The sequence below is a fragment of the Passer montanus genome, unplaced genomic scaffold, assembly GCF_014805655.1.
Source record: "Passer montanus isolate IOZ18808 unplaced genomic scaffold, ASM1480565v1 scaffold136, whole genome shotgun sequence".
NCBI lineage: Eukaryota > Metazoa > Chordata > Aves > Passeriformes > Passeridae > Passer > Passer montanus.
In genome coordinates, this window is record NW_024360497.1 from 67,041 (window position 1) to 79,820 (window position 12,780).

Sequence of the window (12,780 nt, forward strand, 5' to 3'; positions counted from 1 at the left end):
TAGTGGCAAAATCCACCAAGTATCTGTCGAGTCTTGTGCCCCTAGTTACAGGATCTGTCTGAGGAATCTGAGCAGCTCAACCCCCAAGATTTGCCTCCACATGGGACTGTTTCTATTTTGGAATAACAGGACAGTAAAAGATTCCTTGGGAGCAGTGCCACACTGCAGCAATTACTGATATACAGGAGCTGTTCTGTGCCACCATGCCAAATGACATACCCCAAAGCAGTGGCTGACAGAAGATTATCTAGCAACGCTGACCTTTACAGCACGGCTTGTTTATTCAGACTACTCATGCTGCCCGAGGAGCAGGGCTCTACTTGCTCTTGAGGCCTCTGAATCTATGCTGTTTGTATGCTGCTGGTGGATCTGTGCATCTGCTGGAGACACACCCGATGTTCCTGCACAGCTTTGACCAGTCTACTATGCGCTCAGGATAGAGAAGAAACAGAAAGTCTGCAAAATCTGCCCAGACAAAGCTGCTGGGGTGAAAAAAGAGATAACATCTGGGCAAACCCAGAGAATGGCAGCCTTACAGCTCAGGCTGACCCAAATGTCCGTATCCTCCCACCTGGAAGCAGAGACAGCTCAACATGCAGCATTGGCAAAGGAACTTCCCTCTCTCAATGCTACACACTGGTTCAAGTCCCCCCTGCCACTTGGGAGGATGTCTGGGAGTACCAGAGGGCAGAGCAGAACCGATAAAGCCTCATGTGCCCAGGGCAGCGGGAGGCAGCGTCGGAAGAACACGGTTCACCGGTGCAGCTACGTTCCAGCGGTGCGCACAGGCCGCACCTGGGGCCCACAGCTACAGCGCTGCCAAAAGATCTCCGAGGCGAGAGCAGGATGTGACCTGCCTGACCACGGTTTTCCTCACAACAGAGGTCACGACCACTGACTTTTGCCATTGACCTGTAGCTCAAATAAAGCTTCAGCGGCTGCAGAACTGATGTCCCGGCTCCGCCCCCACTCTCCTTGTTTCCACGCCTCGGGCCGGAGCTCCGCGACGCCAGGGCTCGGCGGACTCGGTCGGGTTCCATAGCGGCCGCACTTGCCGCCAGGGGCTGCCCTCAACCCGCGGTTCCGCCACCGGCGCGGCGCGGCGCGGCGCGGCGCGGACCCGACCCGACCCGACCCGACCCCCCGGCCCGGCCCGGCCCGGCCCGGCCCGGCCCGACTCGACTCGACTCGACTCGACTCGACCCGCTCCTCCCCGTTCCGTTCCGTTCCGTTCCGTTCCGTTCCTTTCCGCCCCGCCCCGCCCCGCCCCGCCCCGTCCCAGCACAGCAGCCCCCGGCAGAGGGACCCGGGGAGCGGCTGGGGGTCCCGGGTCGGGCCGCACCGCCCCCGGGCGGGGCTGGGATCGGGTTTCACATCCTGCCCCGCTCGCGGGCAGAGCGGCCATGGCGGAGAGGTGAGTGCGTCTGCCACGCACCTGTTGAGTGGCGGGAGAGGGGAGAGAGGCGTTGCTGCTCCCCGGGGCAGTGGGCCTGGGCCGGGAGCAGCTCCCGGCTCGGGTGGAAGTGAGGCTGGGTGCAGCTCCCGGCTCGGGTGGACGCGGGGCCGGGCAAATCGACGCGGCAGGTGAAATGCAGCCGAGTTGAGCCTTGCCGAGCCGAGCGGTCAGACTCGCGTGGAGCGGTGGTCCCGGGCCGCCTCCCGCCGCGCTGGGCTGTCCGTGGCGGGACCTCCCTCTCGCACTGTTCTAGCTCCCGCCGCGGCCTCCGCCTGGGGCCGGGGCTGGGCTGTTTGCGGCCTCTGAGCAAGGCGGGCGGCCATGAGCTCGGCTGCGCGGAGCCGGCCCGGCCCTGACTCGGAGTCCTCCCTGGCTCCGGCGCCTGCCCGGGGGCTGCGGCCGGACTCTGTCGGGTGCCCTCGCACCTCCGAAGAAGGGCGGCTCGTCGGGAGCACACCATGGTTTTGTGCCCGATCCGGCCGGGCTCGCTAGCGATGGGCAGGGTGCCCCCGTAGCTTTCTCTTTTTCGTTTAAAAAATAAGCGCTTTTACAGAATGACAGTGAAAATACTAACGGGTGTGGCTGTTGCACTGTGGCCAGGAGAGGGTTCTGTCCTCTCCTGGAAGTGGCTAGGGAGACAGATCACCTGTTGGCAGTGAAAATGGAGTGCCAGGTAGCCAGGCCAGTTTCCCAGGCTGCATCCGGCTTCCGACAAACGCAGGCGGATTTTACGGCTCCAGTGAATAATCCTATTGAAGGAGGACTCTTCCTGATACCTCTGCGCCTGGGATTATCGGCCAGAGTGGTTAAATTAAGTTTGGTTCTGCCAGGAGGAAAGTGCAAAGCCTGGTAGAGGCACTATCCTTGCTGTTGCTGATGCCAGTTGCTGTTGTGCTGTTTTGCTGGTGATTTTTTTTTTTTAATCCTAGGTTAAATACTTGACCGATTTAAAATTCCTGCAGTGTGACTCTCCAGGGCTACCAGATTTCAGCTGGCTTCTCACGTTCTCATTGGCTGGGGGGGAGTTGCACTGGCCTTTTGCTCAGTGCCTGATTGGTGATACAAGGTGCTTGGAATAATTTTTTATTTCTCTTACATTTGAGGTTGTTTTATTTCTTTTTCCTTCTGTATCTCCTGCAGCAGACCAGGGTTTGAGTTAGTCTGTAAGGAGCATTGTGAGAAGGGATAGCAAATCCCATTGAGGGTGGCCCTAGAATACCAGAATTCAGAGAGAGCAAAATGATGAGCACAGCAGCATTCTCTCATCTTGCCAGGAGCAGCACCTCGCAGCAGCTGCTTCTGCCTCTGTGCTTGTGACAGCCAGAGGTGCTTGGAGATCGAGGCTGTAGATTCCTCATTTTGGAGTAAACTCTAAAGCCTGACAAAATTGTGTAGGTTTGAGGCTATCATTCCACTAGCTGGTGCAGATGAGTACTCCAGCAGAAGCTGGAACTTCTTGTGCTGGATTTCACTGTGTTTTACCTGTGTTATCTCTCGCTGTCTCTGTAGTACTTTTGAATTTGGCTTTTGCTGAGTTGACAACTCTTCCTATCAGTTGGATGGAGCCTATTTGGAGGGATGCTGAGATCACAGCAGATTATAGGAATGCAGATTTAAAGCCACAATTTTGTTCATATAGTTCACATGCCTTCTGTATTCACAGGTTTGCATAGCTGAAACAGATCTCTTGGCCTTAGCTGGGTGAACATAAGCTACATGAACATGAGTGAGATCTCAGTCCATAGGTCTGGTGCATTTTGTAATTGAGAGAATTTTATGGTCATCCTTGTAGTGCAAAAGTCTGCATTCAGCCTGACCCTGACTGGATTTGCAGCAGAAATCCTCACGGGAGATGTGTAATGTACCACACAGAACAGGACTTACCAAGTGCTGCCCTGCTTTAGGGACACAAAAAAAGTGCCTCCCATTCAACTGACTTACTTGATTTCTAGAAAAATGTAATGTGTGGTAAAAAGATGAAAGGAGAGCCTGGAATTCCTGTAGTGAGCTGCCTATGGGGTAAGAACGTCTTGAGGATTTCCTAGTATTGGTGTCTGAGCTTTGATGCATTTTTAAAATCCATTTTGCTATTCTATTGGGGCTGCCTTCACAGAATTGGGGTAACTGCCTGATAACAAACGGGTAAAGTTCTGTAAACCAGGGACCAAGGGATTTTTTTCCCCTGAGAGCTGTGGAGGAAGAATTAGTAGCATTGTTGCAGGACTGTGGGATGAGCTTTAAGATACATAAAATCAACTTTAATGGAATTACTTCTGCAATTAAAGGTAATAAAGCATAAACAGCTGTAGGATTCTGACTTTTTGGCCCATGAGGGTGGCTTGTTTTTTTCCACTGGCAGTGCCATTTAGTAAGTATTCATTAACCCTTTTTTGGAAGTCATACATGTCATATCTGTATTTCCTGATGGGTAAATGCTTTAGTAATGATACTACTTGGGTTGCCATTTTATTTATGGAGAAGAAAGCTTTTAAGTGTGGGCTTGCTGTTTTAGCAGCATGTTTTTGGCCATTTGAATTAAACAGCCTCAGGATGGGTGCAAAGGGATATCTTCCAGCCTACCCAGAAATACCGAGGTTGCTGAAGTCATGTTAGTTGGGTGGAAGGACTGGGAATGGTATTAAGTGTGGTTGTTCAGCAGGCAACCTGCTGTTCTGGTTGGCTGTTTCAATTTGATTTATACAAAATATAAAGGATTTATGTTTTGTTGTGATTACAATGTGGACTCTTAATTTTGTTATTGAATCTTGAGTCATTTTAGTATAGTTTGTTGTTTTTAGTTAATTCAGATTAATTCAGGCTATGAGTTTGCATGAGTACCAGTTTCCATGTTTTTTAGCAACTTTAATTTAGGAGTGAATGAAAACTCCTGACACTTCATCACCCTGCCCTGAAGCTGCTGATGGGCTCTGTGTGTCTGAACTCAGCTGTGACTTTGCAGCAGAGGGGTCTTCTAATTTTGGCAGGGCATCCAAGCCTCTCGTTGTGCTGTGCAGAGCCCTCTACATCCTCTGAACTGGGTCCATGTGCCCTCTTCTGGTTTAGCCTCTTTTTAGCTGGCTTAAATAAGGTCTTGAATAAACATCCTCTCTTTAGCTAACTTTGACCGCAAGACAAGCCTGCGCCCCTCAGCAGGTCATTCCACTCTTGTCTGCTGAATGAGCTTTTTCTTGGGTGGGCTGGATGGTGGTAGTTCACTTGGCAGTAAATAAACTGGGATAGCAAAAGTCTCTCTTAGCTCTGCAAAATCAGTGGAAATAAGTGCAGGTGGGAGAAGTTACTAGCAAACCTGACCTCTGCCATATGCTTGCTCCTGTTGTCACCACTCCTCTAAACATGCTGCTGAGCTTGTAAGCTTGCCAGGGAAGTTCTCTTGGAATGAAATGTTTTAGGGTGACTCGCCTAAAGTGAAACCAGGAGTTTGTTTTCCTCCAGTAACTCTTCTGGCAGAAGCAGAAGAGGGGCTGTAGAGGACAAAATGGTTGTCCTGTCTACCATTGCTGCCAAAACTTTTTTAAGATGCTTCCATCAGCAGGCCCAGCATGGCCCAGAGCTAGCTCCTAAGGGGCAGTCAGACCTTCCAGCGTTTGCCTATGCAGATAAATCCTGTTCTTTGGGAAACGCCTTCAGACACATCAGAGTCTTTTGATGGAAACTAATCAGAAGTTCAAGGGAAAGGAGTGTTTCCTCTTTCTTGTAGTCTCCTTTTCCAATGTTTCTGTTCCTCCTGTACTCCCCAAATGGCTTTCTCAGTGGATGATGCAATTAGGAGGAGATGCTTGCAAGCTTTCAGCAAATAGATAGGTCAGAAATTTAGGCTCCATCAGTCCTCCTCAAATGGAGTGCAATTATTTGTGTCTTGTGACGTGTATACGCTTGTGTTTCTATAAAAAGTCCCCCAGGCAGATTCAAATAGTTCAGGAAGTGCCTCTTATCTGTAATAAAAAGAAATTCCAGAACAGGCAATGGGATTTGGTTTTAGCTGGATTCATAGGAGGTTCCTGAGTTCTGCTGTCATTATTACATATTTAATGTTAATTCCTGCCTTCGCCAAGGAAGGCTATTTCCGTGTAGGAAAGACAGCTTTAATGAACAAATAATTTCTTGTGCTTTTTAGTAGCTCAGTCGTGAGTATCCATTGAAACAAGCTGTCTGTTTGACGGGTTTTATGCTTTTCATGAGGGAGAGTAATCTGCTTTGGATAGTTTCTTAAAGTCAGTTCTTGGAGTGGCAGGAAAGTATTAACTAAAGCAGCAGCCATGAGGTCCGTCTGGCTTGTGCATCTGGAAGAGACACTGTAGGTCAAGAGAAAATTCTTTTGTGCTTGGTCTTTGTCTTATGGGATAATGGAAATACCATTATTTGGCATATATTCTCTCATCCTAATTACTGTTACATGAGTTTGAGGTTACTGCTGTACGGATTAAGTGTTTTATATTTCCAGTTGAGTGTAGCCCAGTAAATTCCAGTGCAGCTGGTGTCAACTATCTTCCAGCTACTCTCCCAAGCTTTTTTCTTTGTGCGTTGTCAGCTGCCATTTTTTGGTTATGCAACTCACACAGCCAAGAGATATTTGGAAAACTTAAAATGAGACTGCTATAGATCCAGATTTTTTGCTTGCAGCAAAACATGGGAGAGGGAAAGGACTCTGTGATTCCCAGGTGAGTGTTGGCATGGCAAAGGAGGCATGGCCTCCCCCTGTTACATGCTTCAGGCAAAAAGAAGGGGCTTGAGGTGAACAATATCAGCTTTAGAAAATTCTTCCTGAAAAAAACACACTGAAAGATTAAAGTGCTGGAGATGCTGAGTGTATTTTTTTTCAGGCTCTTTTGTCTCTTTGTTCTTTAGGTCTTGTATGAAATTCCAGCAAGGGCTCTATGCTGCAGAGTGCTAGAACTTCTGAAACAAAATGCTCTTAGTAAAATTATTTGCTGACATCTTTATCATCCACCAGAGGCAAATAGAAGTCTGGTTCTCTAAGGAGGGTGTATTTTCTTACCCATCTTGTACCCTCTTGTACCCCTCTTACTTTGCTTGTGCCCAGCTCCCTGAACCAAGCTCTTGCTGTGCTTTGTCTTCCTCAGTGGCAAGTGCTTCAACATGGGTAAAGATGAAGAGGGAGCACCCTGTGCTCCCCGGATTTGCTGTGTGTTCCTGTCTCAACTTGAAGCAGAGCAGTCCTGGGCCTCTCTAAACCAACCTTTTTCTTAGCTGTAGGGTTTATGATCTACCAAAACCAAACAAGCCAAGAAGGGTTCCCCCACACAAATGTGTCCTGGGTTCACTTGTGTGTGTAACTTTGCAGCTGTGGGACACTGCCATAAGGCACTTTGCTGTGACAGATGGGGCTGTTTCCTACCTGGGCAAATAAGGTTGCTGCTTTTTGCCTGGAAACCTGTTACTGAGGCAGAAAAGACTTAGTGTAGTGGGATTTTGTGTCATCGTGGACATCATGAACTTATGGCCCAGGGCCAGGTGCGCTGTAGCAGGGATAGCCTCTTTGTTCTGTAGCTCTGGTATTTTCTGTTTGCTTTTGCTTGTGTCATTCATCTGGGAAAAAATAAACAAAGAGGCTTACTGTCTCCATCACTAGCGATACCAAGAAAATCCCTGCATAATGCTGCCTGATGAGCTGAGACTGAACTCAGCAAATCCCTTTAACCACATGGAGTTCAGCTGTCTTGGGTTTTTCTGACTCTGAGGCAGTGCAATATGTTGTGTACAAGCAGCCAGGGCTCAGGTTAGAAGGATGAATTGGTGTAAAATATTTTCAGTCACAAAGGAAAGTCAGTGAAAAACTTACAGGAGATTTTCTAGCTGAATAATTAAATACAGGCCCAGGGAATGCAGTGCATGAGCTGTGCTGTGTGGTCTTGCTTGGAAAGATTCCTCTGCACTGGCTGGAGTGGCTGACTCACATACTGTTGGAATTCCACCCTGCCTGCTGGTCCTGGCCACATCACCTGCTTGTCACCCCCACTGCTCATCTCCTGGTGCAGTTGTACCCTGCCACATTGTCTTATCTGCTCTGGGCTTGTCCCCATATGCTGTTGGTGCCATGTGAGAAATATCAAGTGCAGGGTTGTTTCCAGATGTTGAGTAAACTGCGGGTGGTCCCATTGTAATCTAGGCCCTGGGTCTTCCATATAGGTGTTTAAATAGTAACCCAAGGTTCAGCTGTTACTTTAAACATGGTCAGTTTGCTGTAGAGTGATAAATGCCATATTTGGTCATCTTCTGGTCCTGTACCCATTTTTTCGTTCTGTATATTGTAGTTCTTTGATAGTCCTTTGATATCTGCAGCTATCCAGCTGTGCATCAACCACATTGTTTAGCTCTACTTGGCTCCCTAGATCCAGTAGTTATGCTTGGGATTTTTTTTTATTAGACCTTCCAAGTATTGCTCTAAGCTAGGTTGAGAGGAGAAGCTCCAACTGTTTTATGTATTCTTGATCATCACCAATCGACATGAAGTGAAGCAAAGAGAGATGGTGAAATGGCTGTGAGCTGAGGTGCAGACCCTGTAGTGGAGCTGGCATGAGTAGTGTTTAATGTAGGCCTAAGGACAGATGCTTAGTGTGTTGTAATGTGGAGGTATATCATCTTAGCAATTTATGCCTGTGAAATACAATTAATAGTCTGGGTGAGATATGGCTGAGTTGCATTTAATCAGCCTGGTAAAAAGAGTGTGAAGGAAGTAGCATTGGGGCTTAGAGGGCAACTTTGTGCTTGAATTGGTGCAGTCCCGAGTTAGAGTACAAATGGCCTATGAATTTTGGCTTGGAAACTCCGTAGGGAGCTTGCCCCTGAAGTAATCTACCCTAATTTTCATTAAATTACTTTAAAAATCTCTGAAAACAATGAAAAGCAAATATGCTCCTTTTTTAATACAGAGGGCTTAGAAGCTGCTGAGGAAATGCCTGGTGGTGGTATGACAATCCAGCCTAAATTTACTAAAGCTGTAGTTTGAAATTAGTCTAAAACACAGGTTTAAGAGTCTGGAGACTTCCCAAGTAGAAGTCTGTTTTGGGATGGCAATAAGCAGGAAAAATAAAAAAGACAGTGGTGATCTGGAGGTGAAGCTGTGCACTGCCACCTTACTTTTTTTTTTTTTTTTCTCCTGGTTCTGAGTCCTGTTGCCAGCGTGGTTGAGTTCATTCAAGCAAGAAGAAACCACCTGCTGTTAGTTAGCAGGCTGAGTTATCCCTGTGATGGATTTGAGGAGCTCTACTGGCCTCATGTGATGAGTGCTGGGGATGGGGAAAGAGTAGGAGGGGGTCATGGACGACACATCACTGAATCATCCACTCTGATTTTAGTGTGCCATTGTGCCATGATGTTATCATCATGTTCCCTCTCCATGGTCTGTTGAGCCAGCTTTTCATGTAATACTGTTGAAGTGACTTTGGCCTTGAATTCTAAATGCTGCTGCAAGAGGAAGGCTGGCAGAGATACTGTGGGCAGAACTTTAGTGGTAACACTTCTTTGGGTTGATCTTGTTCTTGAAACAGGAAAGGCTCTATGAGTTTGGCAGTGAGGGGCATGTCAGTGATTTCAGCCTTTCTGGCTCCCCATAACTTCCCTAGGAAGGTAGCCTCTCACTGTCCAATGACGCCTCCCTGTCAGCCATCCAGTGCTCTAATAGCTGAGCACTTTTACGCTTAAACTTTATTTGGTCTTGGAGGGATGAAATCACTCACTATTTTCTCTTTAGATAAGCAAAGCTGCTGCTGAGCTGTGAGACATGGAAACAAGCTTTTGGGTACCTGGTGTTCGGTGAAGTTGTACTTGCTGTGGGGATACAGGGAAGTTTCACCTTGGGCTGCTTTGTCCATCCCACTCTCTCTGCAGCAGGAAGCAAAGACTTTAGATGGGAAAGAGGGAACAGCATGTTGATCACCAAATGATTTAGTGAAACTACTCAGAGTTCAGCTGGAAATGCAAAAATTAATATGTTCCAGTAGTTGTGCTCTGGTCTGGATGGCTCAGGTGGTGAGCTGAGCTCCAGAAGTATTGATTTTGAGCTGCTGTGGAATCTCGCTGGGGAGGAGCAAAGTTTTCTATTTTAGGGTGTCTCCTGATACAAGGTACATCTTGTACTCTGGATGAGAAATAAAATAGCCTCTGCACCTGGCCCAGACAGCTCTGTTACCTTGGTCTTGCCAAGGTACATGGCACCAACTCCAGAGTGGAGTTGGGCTGCAGGGACCTGCACGTGGTGGGCCCTTGGTGCAGGCAGAGGAGGGCATGCAGTTAATTCCTGTTGCTTTGCTCAAGCCTCTGCTGCTTGCAACGGTAGTTATTTCTTCAAGAAAGAGCATGTGGGTGGTTGGAGAACAGACAAATTTGTCATGGAACTGCCAGCAGTGCAGCTTTCTTGACCTTCAAATTCCAGCTGGACCTGGCTTAAACCCAGAGGTTTTATGGACTGCAGAGATTTGAGGAACTTTAGATGAATTAACAGTATTCCCCAGAAATTACCATTTTGGGTCTGTTTCTTATGGTAGGAATCTGTACTGCTTTGCCTATAGATCTATAGCTGTAAACCTTCCTAAATGGTGTGGGTGTTTGCCCTGGGAAAGACAAATGTGAACTGTGGTATGAAGAGCTTTAACACTGAGATGTACCTGTGCTAGAGCTTGGACTGCTCTGTTGGCTCTCTGGGTAGTGTGGCCTGTCATTAGGACAAGCAATATGTGGGCCCATGGACAGAAAGAAATATTGGGGTGGCTGACTGTGGAAACTGGGTGCTGCTGCAAGGGGCATTCAGCCAGCTTCTCCTTGGGTGCAGCTCTGTTGTAGCAGAGCTCTCTGTGTTGCTCAAGATGCAGGATAGTATTGAGCTTCATATTTCAACTTCACACTTTGCTAAGCTATGAGAGAAGATGAGAAAAGGAATGAACAGCTGAGAGATGTAATCCTCACTTTTACTGTGCTTCGGGCAATAATTGATCCATGATGCTTTTACTTTTTAGATTAAAACCTGTTGCTGACTAAACTTGTTTTGCAGTTTGTTAGCCATGGGGCCCAGCTTTTTGTCTCTTGTACATCTCCTGCCAAGGTCCAGCTGGCCTCAACCTTGGCTACAGCTCTACGCTCAGTAGTGCTGAAAATAAACAAGGGAGAAGGTCTAAGCTGTGGCAGTTCCTTGGAAGGGAGATGCTGTTGCAGGGTGCTGCTCTCCTGGAATCTTTTCTGCCCTTTGATGTCATCCTGTATTCCTCCTGGGAAGGAGAAGCCTTGACCCCTCTACCTCTCACCTGGTGGGTCCCTCATGAGGTGCTTTGTTTATGTAATGTGTTTCCAGCTGGAAAAACGTCTAGTTTTGGGCATCTGGAAACTGAATATGCAATTACCTGTGAAAACTCAGTACATATGTGCTGAATAGTCATAGTAATGCGAAGCCTGGGTTTGTCATGGGATCTTTGTGACTGGTAGCATAAAAATAAAATAAATGAGACTTGTCTGCCTCGCCCCAGAGCTGGTGTTTACTCCTGAGTCTGCTAAAAAGGGGCTGTTTGCTGTCTTGTACAAAACCTGAGATCTGTTCCTTGGATAAAGAGGAGCTGATCGCGACAGAGGTGGCATAGAAAATATTTAGCGATTATATTACCAGCTCAGAAGGAATGGGTACCTCCACCAAGAACAGATCAGACTTTTTTGTTTGACCTTTTAAAGAGAGACACAAAAAAAGGGAAATGTGCAGGGGAAAGAAGGACAGTGGAATGAGAAGCAGGCTTACCAAAAAGGGGAAGTTGTATCCAAGCAAGAAGACCAAAAAAACTATCTATTTCAGCAGATTGCATGTAAAATCAAAATAAGGTGGGCCAGATTAAGACTTTTGAGGAGTGAATTTGCCAAATATTAAACTTTCAAATGCATTGAAGCCTTTTGGAAACTGGCAGCAGAAGAGATCAAAGTGTAAGAGGCACAGAAGATAAAGCAATCACAAAAAAATCTTAACCATTTTTGGCCATCTTGACTCCTGTGGAGGAGCTTTGCAAACTTCAAGCTTGCTACAGAAGAACTGTCGGAGAAGTTATCTTGCATTGAACATCAGTAGACATAGCTTTAGAGCAAAAGAGGAACTGATAAGAAACTAAGAAACAGATAGCATTTACTCAAGAGTGCCAAAGCATCTTAAACCTGAAATTGCTGACATGCTTTCATGTGTATCCTGCTGCTAAAGTGCCCTTGGTATCACATAAATTGGCGGTGGCAAATGCAATAGCATTTATAAAGGTTGAGAGTCTTGAGGAAATTGGAGAAGTGGCTCAATATTTGTCCATGTGCAATGCTAGGGAAGGGCTGTGAAGAGTATTCAGGGTTTCATGGGCTGTTGGGTCTGATCCTTGTGCCTAAGTCTCTGCAATGAAGAGCAAGTCTGCTGAAGACGTGACCAAGCACAGCTGCTTGAGCAGTGTTAGGAAGGCTGTTGTAAAGGCAAGCCCTGCCTCTGCCTCATGGATCTGCTGGAGGTTGAGGAGCATGCTGGGCTCAGGACCACTAGGCTTCATGTGTCTGTGTTTTCAGACAGCCTTTGGCAAGTTTCTCTGCCAAAGGCTTTGAAGAAAGAGTCGCCATGGGCATGGAGGAAGGGTCTTGTTATGGACAAAGAGCTGGTGAAAGCACAGACTACAAAGGGTAGGGCTTGCTTGTCATTTTCCAGTCTGGGGAAGTCAGCGGCAAGGCCCGAGAAACTGGTGCTGTGAGTGTTTTGCACCTTACGGATAGCCTCAGGTGAGTGCAGTGACATTCCCAGGTTTGCAGAGGATCCTCAGTTTCTTCAGTGGGTTGAATAGCTCACTGAGGGTGAGGGAATCCATAAGAACCTCAGAACTGAGGAAGTGGACTGATATGTGATAGATACATTTCAGTGTAGGAAAACATGGTGAACAGGGAAAAATTACCTGTACTAGACCTGTTTGATACTCATCCTGGAACTAGTAGTTATAGCTTGAGAAGGAGCTTGGAGTCATTGACAGTTCTCTGAAATCATCAGTTCTGTCTGTTATGTTTGTCAAAGAAACCAATCAGCTTTGGTCAGCATCAGCAAGGGAGTTAATACTGAAGCAGAGGGCATCAATTTGACCCTCTTTAACAGTTTGTTCGTGTCTTGGAGACTGCATGCTGTTCTGATTTCTGCATTGTGAGAAAAACAATGGTGTCAGAGAGACTGCAGTGAAGATAATTATAATTACTAAAGGACAGAGCAGCTGCCTTATGAGGAGAGAGTGTAAAATTGGTGATTCCTTGGTTTGGAAAAGTCTTGCATAGCAGGATTAAGGTATGCAAAGTCATGGAGG

At 47.1% G+C, this 12,780-nt stretch overlaps 1 protein-coding gene across 1 annotated transcript in view; it reads left to right on the forward strand.

The window, feature by feature from the left end:
* Positions 1 to 1,278: 1,278 nt before the first annotated feature.
* Positions 1,279 to 12,780, forward strand: part of LOC120497717 (rho GTPase-activating protein 39-like) — a 53,745-nt gene continuing 42,243 nt past the window's right edge. Inside the window, exon 1 of the mRNA XM_039699512.1 lies at positions 1,279 to 1,414. Coding sequence (XP_039555446.1) covers positions 1,404 to 1,414 — 11 coding nt within the window. The 5' untranslated portion in view covers positions 1,279 to 1,403. The remainder of the gene's footprint in view (positions 1,415 to 12,780) is intronic.